Source organism: Carcharhinus amblyrhynchos, chromosome 11 (assembly GCF_965287045.1).
Source record: "Carcharhinus amblyrhynchos chromosome 11, sCarAmb.v2.hapA, whole genome shotgun sequence".
Taxonomy (NCBI): domain Eukaryota; kingdom Metazoa; phylum Chordata; class Chondrichthyes; order Carcharhiniformes; family Carcharhinidae; genus Carcharhinus; species Carcharhinus amblyrhynchos.
In genome coordinates, this window is record NC_137334.1 from 27,339,477 (window position 1) to 27,360,111 (window position 20,635).

A 20,635-nucleotide genomic window follows, 5' to 3' on the forward strand; every position below is an offset into this window, starting at 1 on the left:
CTGACTGTAGGATATTCAGACTGCGGGGTGGCCGGCTGGCCCCTTTCTTCCCCCCCTCCCCCGGGCGGGCCCACGTGCTCCCATAGACAGAGCCAGTCCCGCGAATCGTGCAGTTTGTGCGTAGTTGCAGAACCGGTCTGAAGGCAGGGCTGGAACTGTCTGAATAACTACTTTTTTTTTGTTTTTTTTTAAATAAACCAAATCAGTAAGTATGGATTATTGGAAAATCAGTTCGGTAAAATACATTTTGCAAACTGCATCCGTCTTTTTTTTTGTTGCAAATAAAATCGGTCAATGAATGAAGTGCAGGAACCAGGCTCCATTGCTGGATATCTTATTACAGACTGACCGACAACTGCACGTTTTTACGGATCTAGATGCTGTAGAAGTTGAGTCGTTATCTTTTCGTGCATTTCCATGATTTTGCGGAATCATGCGCTACTTTAATTTGACCTTGTGACGTGTGTCCGCTGGTGACATGTGGAGAGGCCCATGTTGCAGCCTCCCATCTCTCAGCCTCTTCTAAATTTTAGTGTGTGGCTGAAAAGTTGATTTTTTTTTCTGTTGTAGACAATGCTCCGTTTGCCAACCGTTTTGCGCCAGGCAAGACCCCTGTCTCGTCTACTTGCACCACATCTCACCAGAGCCTATGCCAAGGATGTGAAATTTGGATCTGAAGCCCGGGCTCTGATGTTGAAAGGAGTCGATCTTCTCGCTGATGCTGTAGCAGTTACGATGGGACCAAAGGTCAGGATTCTGCCATGTCCTTAACGGGCTGGAGCTAAATAGTTTGGTGTTCTAGAAATATTCTTATTATACTTATGTTGATCAGCCTAGGTTGTGTAATGCATAATGCCGGCGTTAATGCATAACATCTGCTGTTGGAGGATTATTATTTTTGGACATAAGTTTTAGTTTTTTTTTGGTATTCGATTAATCCGTTTGGTAATGGATAATTGGTGGAATACCCAGTTATTTGAGAATTTTCAGAAATGTTTGTTGTGCTGCAGTTTACAGTCGCAACATTGTTATTTTCTTCAATATATCATATCATGAACTTCCCTTCAAAACAAGTGGGTAGTGATTTATACTAACTGACCAGAGGGTTTCACTCAGTAGACACACTTTATGCACGTGAGGTTTTGTGTTTTTTTTGCCGGGGTTGGAGGATGTGGAGGTCTGCGGTCGGGCTTGCATGGAAACTCATGTTTTCGGATTGTCTACTCAAAACCAAACCACAGAAGTTCACGTGCGAATCCAACACTATCAACAACAAAGAAAATGTTGGAAAATCTTACACTTAACAAAGGCATTCATACAATCCCTACGGTGCAGAGGGAGGCCATTCGGCCCATCAAGTCTGCATCAACTCTCCTACAGAGCATATTACCCAAGCCTTATCCCTATAATCCCACATATTTACCACACAAATTCCCCTTGCCTAATCTAGGAGACAAATTACCATGACCAATCAACCTAACCTGCACATCTTTGGACTATGGGAGGAAACCCATACAGGCATGGGAGAACATGCAGACTTAAAAGATATAAAAGTCTGAGGTCATGTACCAACCCACTCAACAACAGCTTCTTCCCTGCTCCTTTTTGAAAGGACTTGCCTTGCATTAAATTGATCTTTCTCTATAGCCTAGCTATGACTGTAACACTACAGTTTACACTCATTTCATTTTCTATAAATGGTAATGTTTTGTCTGTGTAGCAGGCAAGAAATAATACATTTATACATGTATCAAATCAAAGGTTCCTGGCCTTGAGAATTAGCAGTGCTAACCATTGTGCCTCCGTGCCACATTAAATGCATGACAATGGATATACTTATCTCCACCTTTTAGAAAAAGAAGCTCTCATCTATCACTGATTCTTGTAGCAAATTTTCATCTTAGATAAAATCAAAGAATTGGTGTATACACCAATAGCTGGCAGTTTGTTCACAAGATGTTAGGTTGAAAGCTTTAACAGAAATTCAATGAAAGCAATGCAAAGGTTTCTCCTGTGATTTTAAGTGTTAATATTCAGTCTTGACTAAAGCCACTATTTACCTCCAGTCTCGAGTAAATTGTTTTTATTTACACGATGGTGGTCTAAGTACATTTACTTTACCTGCCGTGTTGTCCTGTTTGGAAAAGCCACTAATGTCCCACAACACCTCAATTTCACTGGTTCTCTTTTGAATAGGAATTGGAATTGCATTTTAAAACACAATTCCTCAGCTTCTGAAGAACAGCTGAGTTTGGGGTTGTGTATTACATGTTGCTGATTTCATAGACCATTGATATCTCTTCTCCAATCCTCCTTTCGGCTCAGGAATTCAGCAGGAACATAGCTTGTTCTTGCTATTTTATCACTAATTTACTGTTATACTATTAATTATACAAAGCATGGTAAACATTGTCCAAATGAGTTACTGAGTTGGGCTTTCTACTCCTTGGGCTTTGCAACCCATTAGAATGGGTTCTACTGTGCCGATTAGTTTGGGTACAGTCGCATTATAAAATTCACTCCAGGTTTTAAGAATGTCCTCATGGGTTTACAAAAGAGCAGAAAAACAGTCATTCGTTGGCAGAAGCCAACAGGAATTCTTTAAGCATGAACTTAGGCAGTGGAAAAATGATTTAAGATCATATTTATGTAATCGTGATGCCTTGGAATTAAAACATTCTGAATACGATGCATCATAATCACCTTTGCAAAAATTCACTTGCTCTAAAGAAGCATCAAGGACACATGAAAGCACTCTGCTTTTGCCTAATGGCTCCCCTCATTCATAGTCAACTTCACAGGGAACTTAATGAACTCTCCTGCAGAGCATATTACCCAGGCCTTATCCCTGTAATTCCACATATTTACCCCACAAATTCCCCTTACCTGTAATCTTGAGACACCTAAGGGACAATTTAACTCTTTGATCAATTTTTTTGTTATCTGTTATAATATCTCCTCGTGTGGCTAACTGTCATTTTCTTTCATAATGCTGCTGTGAAGCACATTGAGATGTTTCATTATGTTCAAGATGCTAGTTAAACATAAGTTGCTTATTCCACAGAAGACAAATCATGGTTTTGCGAATTGTGTGGTATAATTTGTACAATTTTTGGTATATTCTGTAGCAAAGCACATTAAGGCTAGTCAACCCCAGTGGGTTATCTTAGTCAACTTAAATAAGTAATCTTTCTGTACTTGGCCTACTATGCAGAATAGATCTCTTCTGTGCTTTGGTTCAAGTCTGCGTTCTGGATTTTGTAGCCTTTCTTGGTACCTGAACAGATCAGAAAGACTTCGAATACTAAGGAGTAAGAATGTGTTTGAAAAACCAGGCATACCATTAAATTGCTTAGTATTTTGGGCCAGTTTTCAATTTGATAATTTTTCAAATGACCAGAATCCATGCTTGAGCAGTTGACTCTCTTTTTAAACAAGCGGTCAGTCAAACCACATTGTTGAAAAATGGCCAAAGTATTCCATATTGTGATTTGGGGTTTTAGCACCATGCTTACCAGAAAATATTCCATTACTTGCAAACTGAGATGTTAACTGACAGCTTTGTAGTCAGTTAAGCCTATGATTTCCAAAGTGAATTTGTCAGATATTGCTTTCGACCAGTTTGTGGCCTGTTCGTCAAACAGTAACCATTTAGAATCAGAACTTTACAACATGGAAACAGGCCCTTTGGCCCAACTTGTCCATGCTGCCCAATTTTTACCTCTAAGCTAGTCCCAGTTGCCTGCACTTTGCCCATATCCTTCTATACCCATGTAATTATCTAAATTATTATTAAAAGACAAAATTATACCTGCCTCTACTACTCCCTCTGGCAGCTTGTTCAAGATGATCGCCACCCTCTGGGGGAAGAAAATGCCCCTCTGGACCCTTTTGTATCTCCCCCCTCCCACCTTAAACCTATGCTCTTGTTTTAGACTCTCTTATCTTTGGGGAAAGGCGTCGACTATCTAGCTGATCTATGTCCCTCGTTATTTTATGGACCTCTAAAAGATAATTCTTAATCCTCCTATGCTCCAGGGAAAAAAGACCTAGTCTCCTTACAACTCAAACTGTCAAGTCCAAGTAGCATTCTAGTAAACCTTTCTAGTTTAATATCGTTTTTATAATGGGGTGACCAGAACTGTACACCGTATTCCAAGTATGGCCATACTAATGTCTTGTACAATTTCAAGACATTCCAACTCCTGTATTCAGTGTTCTGACCAGTGAAACCAAGCATGCCAAATGACTTCTTCACCACCTTGTCTACCTGAGACTCCATTTTCAAGGAGCTATGAGCCTGTATTTCTAGATCTTTGTTCAATGACTCTCCCCAACGTCCTACCATTAACTGGGTAGGTCCTGCCCTGATTCAGTCTACCAAAATGCATCACCTCAATGCTCTATCTGCCATTCGTCAGCCCACTGACCCAATTAATCAAGATCCTGTTGCAATTGGAGATAACTTTCTTCACTGTCCACTATGCACCAATCTTGGTGTCATCTGCAAACTTACTAACCAGGCTCCTAAATTCTCATTCACATCATTTTGAGATTTTTTTTCACACTTAAAACCATGCTGACTGTCCCTAATCTGTCCTTTCCTCTCTAAATAGCTGGAGATCATGTCTCTCAGAATACCTTCTTGCCCACTACAGATGGGTATCCTCCAATCTTCAGGCACCTCCCCTGAAGATTCAAATATCTCTGCTAGAGGACCTGCAATTTCTTCCCTAGCCTCCCAGAATGTCTTGGGATACATTTTCATCAGGTCCTGGGGATTTATCTACCTTGATGCGCTTTAAGACTTCCAGCACCACCACCTCTGTAAATGTACACTCCTGAAGACATCACTCTTTATTTTCCCCAACATCCATGCCTTTCTCAACAGTAAGAACCAGTGAGAAATGTTCACTTAGGATTTCACCCATCTCTTGTGGATCTGCACATAAATGATCTTGTTGATGCTTAAGAGGCCTTACTCTCTCTGTAGTTACTCTTTTGCCCTTTATGTATTTGTAGAAGCTCTTTGCTTTGAATGAACCAAAAGAGAATTCCATCTTTTTCCCCTGATTTCTCTTAACTCTACTCCTACACTCTCCTTACTCTTCAAGGGATCCACTTGATCCCAGCTGCCTATCCATGTCATATGCCTCCTCCTTTTTGATCTGGGTTCCATACTTCTATAAGCCTTGCCCTTCACTCTGAAAGGAATATGCTTACTCTGAATCCTGGTTGACACACTTGAAAGCCGTCCACTTACTAGACATCCCTTCACCTGCCAACAGGTTTCCCTAATCAACTTTTGAAAGTTCCTGTCTAATACCATCAAAATTGGCCTTGACCCAATTTAGAATTTCAACTTTTAGGCCAGACATATCATTCTCCATAGTTAGTTTAAAACTAATGGAATTATGGTCATTGGTCCCAACGCAATCACTCACTAACACTTCTGTCACCTGCCCTTTCTTATTTCCCTAGTCGGATCATCCATATCTCCACACAGTAAATGAGAAATTCCTCTTGAACACACAACAAATTTCTGTCCATCCAAGACCTTAAAGCTATGGCTGCCCCAGTCAATGTTGGGAAAGTTCAAGTCCATTATTACCATCCTACTTTTCTTGCAGTTGTCTGTAATGTCCTTACATATTTGCTCCTTAATTTCCTGCTGATTATTTGCTGGCCTGTAGCATAGTCCTACCAAAGCGATCTCTCTTTATTTTTCAGTTCTACCCATTTGGCTTAATGTGCGAATCCTTGGATGCATCCCCTCTCAGTATTGTTGTGATATTTTCCCTAATCAAAAACACACCCCTTCCCCTCTGCTGTAGCTTTCGGGATGCTAGAATATTGAGTTGCCAGTCCTGCCACTCCCTTAGCCATGTATCAGTAGAGCTATAATATCCCAGTCCAACATACCTATCCATGCTGAGTTCATCTGCCTTGCCTGTCAGAGCTCTTGCATTGAAATAAATGGAGTTTAATCTAGACTTTCCTTGCTCTCTGCCCTGCTTTCTCAGAATGTGGAGGTGCTGGCAATGGACTGGGGTAAACACAGTAAAAAGTCTCAATACTGGGTTAAAGTCCAACCAGTTTATTTGATAGTAAACCCACAACCCACTGTTCCTTCGTCAGGTGTGTGGAAGGTTCTGATCAGAGAAGGGCATATGGAGGCACACACCTGATGAAGGAACAGCATTTCCAAAAGTTTGTGGGTTTACTATCGAATGAACGGTTGGACTTTAACCTGGTGTTGTGAGACTCTTTACTCTGCTTTCTCAGACCATCTGTCTGGTCACATTTTGTGCACTGTCATTTTATTTTATTTCTCTTTTACTGTACCCATTCACTGAGTTCTTCACCCTCTGACTGGCTCTTTTTTATTTTTGACTTTGGTTTCTCTGCTTTTCCCCTTACTGTCTTTTGTTTCTGTCTCCACTTCCCTCTGACTTACCCCTTTGGTTCCCGGCTCCCTGCGTGCTAGTTTAAGCCCTCCCCAACATCGCCAGCTCCCCTTAGGACATTGGTTCCAGTCCTGTCCGGGTGCAGAGCATCCACTGTTGCAGACCGATTTTGTGCTGGTCCCACTTAGCCATTGGAACCGTTTCCAATGTCCCAGGAATTTGAAGCTCTCCTTTTTGCACCATTTCTCAAGCCACATGGTCATCTTGGCTATCCTGACTTTCCTACTGTGACTAGCATGTGGCACTGATAGCAATCCTGAGATTACTAATTTTGAGGTCCAATTTTAAGTCCTAACTCTCAATTCAGCTTGTAGGACTCATCTTTTTTTTAACCTATATCATGGTGTGTATATGAACCACAACAGGTGGCTGTTCACCCTCCCTCTCCAGCATGTCCTGCAGCTGCTCAGTCATTCTTGACCCTTGCACCAGAGAGGCAACATATCATCGTGAAGTCTTGTTTGCGTCCTCAGAAATACCTGTCCATTTCCCTTACAGTAAGAAGTCTCTCAACACCAGGTTAAAGTTCAACAGGTTTATTTGGTAGCACGAGCTTTCAGACCTCGAGCAGTGCTCCACGAGCTCATGCTACCAAATAATCTTGTCAAATTTTAATGTGATGTTGTGAGACTTCTTACTGTGCCCACCCCAATCCAATGCCGGCATCTCCACATTTCCCTTACAATTGAGTCCCCTATCACCATAACTCTGCCACTCTTATTTCCTGGCCTCCTGTACAGCAGAGCCAGCTACGGTGCCATGAATCTGGCTGTTGCCACCTTCTCCTGGCAAGCCCAACAGTATCCAAAATGGTACGTCTGTTCTAGAGAGATGACTGCACGGGACCCACTACCTTCCTACTCTTCTGTCTGATGTCACCATTTCCTATCTCCTTCAGTAATTTTAATCTGTAGTGTGACCAACTCACTGGAGCATCCACAATGCTGAGGTAGTCATGGCTAGCACGTTCAAAGTGAATTCATCAGCTCCAGAGCCATCAAGTGATCTAATGGGCGCTGCAGTTGGACATAGTACTTGACATGATGGACCAAGGATACTGGAAGGGTCACTGAATTCCCACATAGCACAAGAGGAGTGTGACACGGGTTTGAAATCTCCTGTCATTACTTAACTCTTAAGTTAACTTCCAACAACAACTACAATGCCAAGTCACCAGCCAATCACTTAACTGCTGACATCTGTGATGTCACGGTTCCATTTATTTCTACCTCTCACTTGCCCTCAAGACTCCCTCGCAGGTCAGCCTCTCTGCTCTTTCCAAAAATAAGCACCTCTTTCTCCTCAGCACTGAATTCCCACTCCATTCCAAATTCCTGATTCCTTTACTCCGGCTGAAATCTCACTTTGACCGACTGGTCCTGCGTGAGTGTCTAAGTAACTTTAGTCAAGACTTGTGCATTAAAGATTTACCATTTCTGCAAGGTGCTCAAAGGCTGAAGGAGTCTGGAACCATACAGCTGTACAGCAGTACTTAGTATTGAGGAAATTAAAAAACTGAATGTAGTACACGTATAATTAATAGTAGCCCAACGTGTTTACTATTTTCATCTAGGGTCGAACAGTTATTCTAGAACAGAGTTGGGGAAGTCCTAAAGTGACAAAAGATGGAGTAACGGTAGCTAAAGCAATCGACTTAAAAGATAAGTACCAAAACATCGGTGCTAAGCTAGTACAAGATGTTGCCAACAACACAAATGAAGAGGCAGGTGATGGAACCACCACAGCAACAGTTCTTGCAAGAGCCATCGCTAAAGAAGGGTTTGAGAAAATCAGTAAAGGAGCTAATCCGGTGGAGATAAGACGAGGTTAGTTTTTGATGCTTTTTCTCAGTGATTACCTAATTCTTATAATATTTGTGATATTTAACAAAGTATGCATTTTCCAACCTGAACACCTCATCCTCCTGATGTATATTGAGCATTTGTGGTTTTCTAAATAATTGAAATAAACAGCAGTGTGCTCCATACTGTAGTGACATGAAGAACTAATTTGTTGTTTTGGTGGTGTTAGTTAAGTCCACCTGGTGTGGGCAAACCAGTGTGTTTTGTTGATCCCAATCTGGATAAATAGAGTGGGTTGATGGCAGGAAGAGCATCCAGCTGTAAAACCATCCACCAAATCAGACCAACATTGTGGCTATCCCATGCAACGTGGGAAAAGGTAAGAGGAGGGAAGGTGATGTTGGTAAGAGCGCTTAAGATAAATCACTGTTCTCTGAATAGTACCATAGGATGTTTTTAATATCAATGTTCCTTTAAACTGAATGGGTGCATGGCCTTGAAGCATCTGGAACTTGCTATGCACGAGGGGAAGAAAAGCCACATAACAAAAACCCCACAGGAAACATTTGGATGACACCTTTTGCTCGCTGCCTGAGTTGTCCTCCATGTATATGCTCTCTTCCAGCCTTTTTATCCTGAAAAATGCATTTAATCTTGACATCATAGAGATTTACAGCATGGAAACAGGCCCTTCGGCCTAACTTGTCCATGCCGCCCTTTTTTTTTAGTTTAAAACACGAGGACAAAATCTCCAGTAAACTTACACTGATGTAGCCAAAAGTCTTATGGTTTAATAAAAAAAACTATTCTCTGAAAAATGTACCATTTGGAACTAAAAGTAAAATATCAAATCTCTCAAATGGTTAAGTTATCCATTGCTAAATAACTCACTATTGTAATGTTATTGGAGACAGTTTGGTGTGGTCCAGTATTACATTCACTGTTGTATTCTCTGAGAGTTGGTGTTTAATTTGAATTAATACTGTACTGGTGTTCATCTCTTGAAGTTATTCATTCACCTATATTTTGAGATGGAGGTTCTGAGCATTACAATGCTTGGTCTCTGAGGCTGTTGGATCTCTAGGGTGAAGATAAGGATGTTACAGTTGACTTCTGTTTGGCTAACACACTCCGTTTTTAATGTTGGGGTTGTGGTGGGGGGTGGAAACGAACCAGTATGACTTCTGTGGGAATGTTTGTGGCAATGGGTGAGCACAAGGTGTGTTTGGCTATGGCACTGTTTAACTGAATTCGCACGTGAAAGGCTCTTCAAGGTTGATATCACTGCAGTGATTTTCACTCTTTCATTTAGGATAACATATCTGCATTCCTGTATTTTTCTCCTTCACTAGCACACTGCAACCATGTAGCTGCTAATACAGAAGATTGTTGATAAGTAGTTGTTTAGATTAAGAGCCCAGATTCTTCAAGTTTTTTTTCCTTGCACCTCTTTCCTTTGACACCAGTAATTGGGCTTTGGCTCTTCTGTGCTGTCTCAATGGCTTTTTGTTTATGCTTCGGGTGATCAACGTTGAATGGGTATTCTGGATTCACTCGGCCCATTTGGGACGGTTTCAGCATGACAGCTGACATATTTGGGCCTGCAATAATAATTGGTTTTCTTATCAGTGTTTTTAAATTGCTGCTTTTGAGTGATTTGGTGTTTGTGTTGAAGTTATTACTTTGCTAGATATCTCTCTTCTGAACAGACCTATGTCATTCATCGAATGTTTACAATATCTTGTCAGCATCTTGAATTTAAAAGTTTGGAATTTCACCTGCTGTTGAGTCATCCAACAATCGGTTTATCAAATTCCTTTTGTCAGTTGCTGGCTGTTTTGTTCATCTCAGCAGCTCCCTTGTTGAATACCATCTGTGATCTTGACTACTTTGTGTTAGCTTTCCAAATCCAATGTATTGAATAGATTTGGATACTAATGGGGTCACAGTGCCAGATTTTAGATGACTGTATTTGGTATTAATCTCTCTGGACCCACCCTGGCTCACTCACTCACCAACACATACCTGCCACTTGCTTTCTTTTCTCCTTCCAATTCCTTATCCCTGCCCAGATTTTACCATAAATTCAGACAGCCTTCAGCTTTTTTAGGTTTCTTGATTTTTTTTTGAGGAATGCTGATGCCCAACAGACTTGCCCTAAAAGGGGATGTGGGCAAATGACTTGTATTAGTTTTTAATGTAAAATATGAACTGTTTTAAGAGCAGTTTTTTAATTTAAATTTCTACACTGTCTGTTCCCTTGCAGCACTTGTTGGCCCTGATCCAATCCTTCTCCTTTGGAACATTATTTGCATTTGTCACATTTGAATTTATGGTATTCAGTTGTTAAATTGCATTCTCCAAATTAATAAAATTTTCTTGCAACTGAGCTGTATAATTGGCATAGTACATGCAACATTTTTCTGTAATATCTCTTACAAGCTGCTGCTTTGTACATGTTAAGCAATTAATATTGATTGGAACAACAATTCTGACCACTAAGTGCTGCTGTTTTACTATGCAGCACCATCAAGTGATCAGAATACAGTACTGTAAGGCCCTCCTCACTTGCTGTTGGAGTAGCCATGGAACCTTTTATAGTAACTTGTAGGGAAGAACCAACTTTGTATTTTACTTGAAAGTAAGCTGAAAATCACCTTTCCCTGTGACTTCATTCCTGGTCTGTATGTTAACTTGTATTAAAAAGCAATCTTTGAATTAAATGCCATAAAAAGACAGCAGTGAATTTTGAGCTTGAATATTTATCACACACGTTTAAAAATACACTGCACGTAAAAATTGGAATAAATGAAAATTGACCAAGATTGATCAAAATAAAATTTTTAAAATAAACAAATCTCTGGTGAAATTGCCTATTATTTTTCCAGGAGCCTTTCCAAAATGCTGGTGTTAAGAATAATCAACACTGGTTGTTTATCATCAAGTAACCTGCTGCTCAAAGTGATGTGTTGCTGTATTTGGGAAATTAGTGAAGACGGTCAGGAACCAGATAAACAAATGCACATACCCAGAAAGTCATTGTGGCAAATGTGAGACTTTCAGGAAATACTGAAATGCCAAAAAGATCAAATACTGAGTTTTTTTTATTTTAAAATAATGGGTCAACAATCTACATAAGCAAGGAAACTATGTCAAAATGACATTGGATCAACTTTATTGTCTGATGTTACCTATAATTCTAAAAGACTGCTACAAATGGGAAGGTTGCCTAGTAATGTCCAGTCATAGGTAAGACTACAAATTTGAAACATTTGGTATGCAATGGAATTTCTGCAGACTGGTTTTTAAAAAAGTCCGCTGGCAATTTTAACAAATTGCAAAACTATAAACAATTTTAATGTACCCATTAATTTTAACTTTTTTATAGGTGTAATGCTGGCTGTAGATACTGTAATTGGTGAGCTGAAAAAAATGTCCAAACCAGTTACAACCCCAGAAGAAATTGCTCAGGTATTTTCTGTTTTCATTTTCTGTTGGATATAGCTCTTGGGGCTAAAGGGATCAAGAGATATGGGGGAAAGTAGGATATTGAATTTGATGATCAGCCATGATCAAAATGAATGGCTCCGCAGGTTTGGAGGGCCAAATGGCATACTCTTGTTTCTAATTTCTAAGTAACACATAACTGAGAGGGCTATCTGCAAGAGTCTGTGCTGCTGTTTTTGGTTTTTCCATAACTTAGCCATATATAACTGCACACTTGAAAATTTAAGGTTATTCAAAATATAACACACTGGCTCAGGCTTTTACTTGAAATGGCAAAATTAAGACTTGTTTTGTAGGTTTCTGTAAAATGTGTAGGATTGATTTTTTTTTCATATAAGTAGACAAATTCTAGTTACTGCTGCCCTACTCAGCTCTCCATCTTTGGCCTTCTGTATTGTTCTGTCTGAGCTCAATGCAAGCTTCGGGAATATATTTCTTTTATTGATCTGAAAATTGATCCTGGAGCTGCTCCTGTTTCCCTGCTGTGACTGAACATCTTTCTATTAGCAGGGCTGATGGCAAATTTATAGCAGAATTCTGGGTCAATAACTTAATGAAACGTAGACCCTAGCTTTCATCCCTCATAACAAATGATTGTGTAGATAATGTTTCACCTTTAAATTGGTAGTTGTTGATGTCATTTGTTGTAAGGTTGATTGTCTAGCAACTTTTTTAACCTCACAAACCAGTATCAACATTATTGTATATGATTGCAGTTATTGATGGCTGCAATATAGCCTAACTGTCTCCTTAACTATTCTGTAACTTGTAACCAGTGTTCTTGGGAGAAAAAATGACTTTCTTGCCTTTTGTTATAGGTAGCAACTATTTCAGCCAATGGAGACAAGGAAATTGGTGAACTTATCTCTGATGCAATGAAGAAAGTTGGGCGAAAGGGTGTCATCACTGTCAAGGTGAGTACAATAGATAGGAGAGTTCAATCTCTATTCCTATACTTCAACGCTTTTTTAAAAAAAGTATTGTTCTGAAGGTCTCTTTGCCTTTTGTGTGAACAGGATGGTAAAACACTCCATGATGAGCTTGAACTCATCGAAGGAATGAAATTTGATAGAGGTTACATCTCGCCATACTTCATCAACACTGCTAAAGGTATGTAATTCTTCCAAACTGCCTCTATTACAACTTAAAACAAACATTCCCAGGTCAGAACCACAGCATCCTTTCTGCTTTCCCTTTCTTATAAAGATTCCTTGAACATTGCTGGGTCAATGTCCAGGAACTGCCTACCTCACAGCTTTGAGAATACCAGCTATGTGGGCTGCAGAGACACAAATCTCAGCATCTTCTTTTCTAAGGGGTAGAAATTAAATGATGCCCTTGGCAGTGATATCCATATGTTAAGGTGGAATTTATTTTTTAAAAGGTCATCTGGTATTTTGCCGAGTATCCTTTCTTTGTGCAAACTTAGTGAGTTTTGCTGAACTATTTTGCCATCAAAGGTACTTAGCCTTTATCTTTGAGTGATTGTCATCTCTGCTTTAAACTAACTAGGTAACTTGCCTACATCTTGGCAATATGTGATTTAGTCGAAATGTAAGAAAAAATAGTCCATTTAAAGGTTTGATAGATTATTCTTGGCTGCCATTTTTCCTCTTGCTATTCCCCATTGAGAGATAGATCAAATGAGTTTTAGCTGGTACTTGAACTCAACACTTTGGGTTGGATTTTGAGTACTTGAGTATTCCCAGTTGCTGATTTGGTCAGTTATTGAGAATGGTGATGTATTTACAATAAAAAAATTAACATACTCCTAACTTTTAACAGGGCAAAAATGTGAATTCCAAGATGCATACCTTCTGCTTAGTGAAAAGAAAATCTCAAATGTACAGTCCATCGTGCCTGCCTTGGAGATTGCCAATGCACACCGTAAACCTCTAGTTATTGTTGCTGAAGATATTGATGGAGAAGCACTCAGCACATTGGTTTTGAATAGGTTAGTTTTCCTGCTTTCCTTCAACTTGGGAGACCTAGAAAAATATACTTTATAAATATATGCTTATTATGTTTTGGGTAATAGATCAAAATTAATGTGTTTTGTATACAATAATTGGGATGAATTGATATGTAGTATCGTCATGAGAATTCACCCCCCCTGCCCAACCCCCAAAAAACAACAATCTGCTTTCATCCTGAACACCATTAGTAGTTTGCTAAATGATTGCAAAACCATTAGGTATTTTAGTTCCTGAAATAACTTGGATTTGTTAAATTCTATCACCTTAGTTTTTTCTTTCAATTAAAATGTTTTAAAACTGATTTATATTCTGTACATTTTTCCTCCATTCAGGCTGAAGGTTGGCTTGCAAGTTGTGGCTGTTAAAGCACCTGGATTTGGTGACAACAGAAAGAACCAACTGAAGGACATGGCCATCGCTACTGGTGGTACGGTGAGTAGTCAAATAATGCTTGGAGCAAAAATAAGAAATTGAGACATGGGGGTTAAGGCAAAAGCTTTTCAAAACATCATGGAGAAATTTGACATTCCATGTATGTATCCAAAAAATGTTCAGCATTAGTTATAAACTTGGGACTGTTTGAAAACAGCTATTTCATTCAACAGGTCTAACTTTCCCAGGCTCTTTTTTTTAACAATGAAACTAATACTTTGAAAAGTACACGTTTTCATCAGTTCAGTAATTTCTAATTGCTTTGTAAATGTACCCTGTGGAGAAGCGTAAAATCACTGCCAGCAAGTTGTGGATTCCTGTAATTCACACAATATGTAGGTTCCAGAAGTTGCTGTCTGTCAAAGTGAACGCTGACCATTTCACCATTATTACCACATTATCCAGGTTAATACATTACTTGAGTAGCCACTGATTTTGGGTTAACTTGCACAATTGAACTTGAGTATTTAAGTTATTGGTAGTGAAATTGAAGTTCAAATGTACAAACTGAAATACTCCCATATATACAGTGTGAGAAAGGACTTGAGGATTGGTCAGTTCAGAATTGAGGAAGATTGTCTTAATGACGTACAAATGTAAAACTTGGATAAATTTTGCTGGTGGAAAATTAAAATACAGTAGCCAAAACACAATACACATCAAGACAGCAATTAAAGTATTTGACCTTGAATATTTGACTGTCTCTGTAGATTTGATGTGGTTTGGGCTTCACTGCTTTTCTCAATTGAGAAATAGTTGCCTAAAGGAAATTATAAATGTTTGAGGTTGGTTCAAAAGGGAGTTTGTTTCAAAATCAGTTAAAGTAATCTGAATTTAGAACATAAGAAATAGGAGCAGGAGTAGGCCACCTAGCCCTTCGAGCCTGCCCCGTCATTCAATAAGATCATGGCTGAAGTGGATCAGTTCCACTTCTGCTTTCTCCCCATAACCCTTAATTCCCTTGTCTATCAGAAACCTATCTACCTGTGACTTAAATATATTCAGCAAGGTAGCCTCCACCATTTCAATGGTCAAAGAATTCTGGAGATTCACCATCCTTTTTGAGTGAAGAAGTTCGTCCTCAACTTGGATCTAAACTGTTCTCCCCCCCCCCCCCCTTATTTTGAGGCTGTGCCCTCTAGTTCTGCTATCCTTTCTAAGTGGGAAGAATCTCTCTACCTCTACCCTATCTAGCCCCCTCATTATCTTATTTGTCTCTAAGATCCCCCCTCAGCCTCTAAACTCTAACGAGTACAGACCCAGTCTATTCGATCTCTCTTCATAGGCTAATCCCCTCATCTCTGGTATCAGCCTAGTGAACCTTCTCTGTACTCCCTCCAAGGCAAATATATCCTTTCACAAATGCGGTGACCAAAACCGCGCACAGTACTCCAGTTGCGGCCTCACCAGTGCCCTGTACAGTTGCAGCAAGACCTCCCTGCTTTTATATTCTATCCCCCTCGCTGTAAAGGCCAACATTCCATTCGCCTTCTTGATCACCTGCTGTACCTGCAGACTGAGTTTTTGCGATTCGTGCACAAGGACCCCTAAGTTCCTCTGCACTGTAGCATGCTGCAGCTTTTCACCCTTTAAATAATCCCTCCTACTATTATTTCTTCCAAAGTGGATAACCTCACATTTGCTAACGTTATACTCCATCTGCCAGGTCCTCGCCCACTCACTCAGCCTATCCAGATCTCTCTGCAGACTTTCTGCGCCTTCCACACAATTTGCTTTTCCACTCATCTTTGTGTCGTCGGCAAATTTTGTTACCCTACACTCCGCCCCCTCCTCCAGATTGTCTATGTAAATGGTAAACAGTTGAGGCCCCAGCACTGATCCCTGCGGCACTCCACTAGTCACCAACTGCCAACCAGAATAGCACCCATTGATTCCAACTCTCTGCTTCCTGTTAGATAACCAATCCTCAATCCACGCTAACACCTTACCCCCAACTCCATGCACCCTAACCTTTTGCAGCACCCTTTTGTGAGGCATCTTATCAAACGCCTTTTGAAAATCTAGAAACACCACATCCATCGGTTCCCCTCTGTCTACCGCACTAGTCACATCCTCAGAAATCCAATAAGTTCGTTAAACACGACTTCCCTTCACAATTCTGTGCTGCATCTGCTTGATCAAACCATTCTTTCTAGGTGTCTCGCTATTTCTTCTTTGACGGATTCTAGCATTTTTCCAACTACGGACGTTAAGCTAACCGGCCTATAATTCCCTGCCTTTTGTCTGCTACCTTTTTTAAACAGCGGCGTGACATTAGCCATTTTCCAATCTTCCGGCACTTCCCCAGAGTCCAGCAAATTTTGATAAATAATTACTAAGGCATCCGCTATCACCTCTACCATTTCTTTCAGAACCCTAGGGTGCATTCCATCCGGTCCCGGGGACTTGTCTACCTTCAGTCCCATTAGTCTATCGAGCACTACCTCTCTAGTGACAGTAATTGCATTAAGGACCTCATCTCCTACCATCCTTCTATCTTTAATATTCGGCGTATAAATTTGAATTTATTTTCTGAACCTTGTTTTTGAGAGATTATGATTTTGAGGCCTCTGCAGACTAAAGCCTGAAATTTGAGTAAACGTGATACAGATTGGCATCAAACCTCATTTTGAGGTTTGATACTGTTCAGTATTGATGGAACTACGACAAGTGGATTATTGACCTAATCCATCTCTTTACAAGCAGTAAATCCTAATCCTATGTGCAGCCAGCCTTCGTTTCCTTAACCAGTTACCTTTTCTTAAATGTTTACATGGTCTCTACAGTAATCACTAATTACAATAATGCACACTACAATGCCTCAGTGCTGTGTTTTTCCTCCTTGTCCTAAATTATTTACTTTAATCTTCACTAGCAAGTCTATTTCTATCTGCTAAGATCCATCCATTCATAATTTAAATGTCAAATAAAACTTTAAATCAACTGTGTGCTAAAGAAATCAGGCTTGTTTAACACTTTTCTACCAGAGATGGAATTGTAAAAATTTGAAGGAAAAAAAGATCAGGATATATTTTAGGATTTAAAGTGGGGTGGTCATGGTGGGGGATGATTTGTGGTCAAGAATGTTTTCCCTTTCCTCAACACTAATGATAACCTCTTCAGATATAATGCATTCACTGTATAACTATTGTAAATATAGTGTATTTTTACCTAAATAACACTTTTTAAACTATGGCACACACTGAATCGTGGGCAAATGCATTGTCTGGCTTGATCCCTGATTGTACTAAGTGAACTAATATCCAGGATTCCTGCTTATGATCATTATTCTTGGCTCTTATTGAAATATGAGCATGAGGGTGAAGATTTACTGTTTGTGTTGGTGAATAGTTCTAATACAAACAATAACCATTAGGAGGAAGCCTATTGATAGAGCTTGGTAAACTTCTTGAGCATCAATACTCTGTACTTTTTTAGAAGAGACAGGGTTAAAATCATAGGAATATATTGACTTTATTATGTTATTAAATGTCTCCATGTACAAGTTATTATTAAACATTTAAATCCATTTTTTAATATAATTGTGCATGGTGTCTGTTCGATGTATTCACTTCAACTGAGCACCTACAACATGCAAACTCCACAGTCACCCTTGACCAAAGTGAACCATGTCCCCAGTGCTCTGAGATAGCAGTGCTAACCACTGTGCCACCCGCACTGAGCCATCATGCCATCTGTAAGAGTTGAATAAGAGATTAACCTTGAATTGTGTTTTTCTGCAGAAGAGCGTAACAAGTGCATCATGATTTGATTTCTGCTTGAGCTCAAACATCTAACTGTGCAAACGTTTGTAGGTATTTGGAGATGAAGCACTCGGACTGAATGTTGATGATATCCAGGCGCATGACTTTGGCAAAGTTGGTGAAGTTGTTGTCACCAAAGATGACACCATGCTGTTGAAAGGGAAAGGTGACAAGACTGCAATTGAAAAGCGTGTTCAAGAAATTGTGGAAATGTTGGATGTTACAACAAGTGAATATGAGAAAGAAAAGTTAAATGAAAGGCTGGCTAAATTATCAGATGGTGTTGCAGTGCTCAAGGTAAAGAATTTGTAGACTTGCATGATTTGTGAGCACAAACAATGCAATTCCATGTACATATTGATACTGTAACTATAGTTGGAAAGTTGGATTTGTATTCATCGTAGTGGAGCTGATGCCAAAAGAGTTGGGAATTTCAGCTGTGTCCTTAAAAACCATTATTGGGAATACAACGTGCAGCATGGCTACAAAATGTGGCAGGAATGTGCCTAATCCTGAAAGCTGTGCATTTGGATCTGCTAATAATTGCAAGATCCCACAACAATAAGATTGTTTTGACTTCCTGAATTCAAATACACTTTAGCAGGTGTTAACTGAGTATTGTTTTTCTTGACCCTGTCTACATTGAAGCTTCCTGTAGAAAGGAAACTAGCTGAACACCTCCACCTCCACTTTTAGTTAATTGCCAAATTTTGTCTTTGATACTTTCCAAGTTGAAACTGTCTTTACCAATGGCATTTGTGGACCTGCAGAGTCAGCATTTAGCTTTGTGTTGTGTGATTTGCCTACAAGCATGACAATTAATATTTATACTTCCTGCTACATTGATTTTAATTGTGAATAGATTGGTGGTACTAGTGACGTAGAGGTTAATGAGAAGAAAGACAGAGTAACTGATGCACTTAATGCTACTCGAGCCGCTGTGGAGGAGGGTATTGTTCTTGGTGGTGGATGTGCTCTACTGCGGTGCATCCCAGCATTGGATGCTCTCCGACCAATCAATGAAGACCAAAAAGTTGGTAAGTGATCCAGTAGTACTGTAATTGCTTTTCTATTTGCTCATTCATTTTCAGCTACTAAAAACATTACTTTGACTATAGCAGGCAAGTTACATAAAGATATTTGAAAATGACAAGGTTGAAGGCTTTGTCAGTAAATGGAGATATTGAAATAACTGTCACAAAGGACATTTCCATGATGAGCTTTTACTTGTATAAAAGCATTTTGCTTCTAGGCTCCATGGCTGATATTCAAGAATATTCGCAATCAATGTTATCTAACTTGTTTCTGCTCTACCCAACTAGTTTGTTGTACTGTGCAGTCCCTTTTTAAGATTGATCTGTAGCTATGCAGGAGTTTTTAGTATTTTTATCTCCAAGCTGAGTAATTGGCATATGATTTGAGGATATTTGTGGAGGAGTTGTGGTTAAATGATGTAAATGTTTTTATGTGCTGACCTTCTTTCCAATTTCAACAGGAATTGAAATTGTTGCTAAAGCTCTGAAAATACCAGCTATCACAATTGTCAAAAATGCTGGAGTTGAAGGAAGTCTAATTGTTGAGAAGATCTTGCAGAGTCCACCAGAGATTGGCTATGATGCAATGGCTGGGGAGTTTGTGAAGATGGTTGAAAAAGGGATTATTGATCCTACAAAGGTATACCATTTGATCTATAACTTGTTTATAATTTCTGGATGTCTATCAAGCCATGATCATTTACTATTTTCAGACACTACATTAGACTCCTATTTAAACTTCAAATGCCTGTATCCTTTTGGGTACTATTTGAGTAAAGTCACCTTTGAGCTGTGTTATGGAGTATTACAACTGGGAAGGCCAACTTGAAGTTCAGAAGTCAAAAAGTGAATGAATCTCAAATTTTCAATTTTCTTGTTTTAAATGGAACCTGGAGTACTAACTGGTAACTTTCTTGTATATTTTCACTTATAGGTAGTGAGGACTGCTTTGTTGGATGCAGCGGGTGTTGCCTCTCTTCTAGCAACAGCAGAAACTGTAGTTACAGAACTCCCAAAGGATGATAAGGTGCAAGGAATGGGTGGTATGGGGGGAATGGGTGGTGCAGGTATGGGTGGTGATATGTTTTAATTCCCTTACTGCAGATCTTTTCTTATGAAAAGAGGTGACTGACATGTTTATGGTCCCAAGTGAATGGCTGCTTCCAAACGTGAAGACTACAAGATGAATGAGTATGAACCAGGCTTTGTGGAAAATGGCTCAAAATATTTGTAATTAAGTTAGTGGAGCTGAGTTTTCCTGCACTGTGCTGGATCTCATAACTAACTTGTTTACTGCTGTCTGTCAGTGCTAAGAATTGTAATTTATTTTGTATTCTGAATAAAATCAACATTTGTACATTCCTGGAAGTGTGAACCACATACTTAAATTCATTGGTTTTATTGTAATGGTACTGGACTGACTTTTAAAAAGTATAGGTAACAAGTTAAATGATCAAGGCAGGTTTTCTGTGAAAAACAAGACTCAGATCTGTACCCTTTCCAGTGCAGTACAAGATTATATCATGTAACAATGCCATAAATAAAAGATGGTTATCATTCTGTTTTGTGACTTGGAGTGGTTTTATGGTTTGGAAAACTTAGTGAAGTGCTGCATTGTTACCAGTTTTCCTAGCCACTAGAGCAATGAATAAG

General features: G+C 39.5%; 1 protein-coding gene across 1 annotated transcript; it reads left to right on the plus strand.

The window, feature by feature from the left end:
• Nucleotides 1-71: 71 nt before the first annotated feature.
• Nucleotides 72-20,544, plus strand: hspd1 (heat shock 60 protein 1). The gene is made up of 12 exons (XM_080198777.1): nt 72-205; nt 571-747; nt 8,041-8,293; nt 11,658-11,740; nt 12,595-12,690; nt 12,793-12,886; nt 13,562-13,730; nt 14,085-14,184; nt 18,000-18,245; nt 18,811-18,985; nt 19,444-19,622; nt 19,917-20,544. Exons 2-12 carry the CDS (start codon nt 574-576, stop codon nt 20,070-20,072), a joined length of 1,725 nt encoding a protein of 574 aa, XP_080054903.1. The 5' UTR covers nt 72-205; nt 571-573; the 3' UTR covers nt 20,073-20,544.
• Nucleotides 20,545-20,635: the final 91 nt, after the last annotated feature.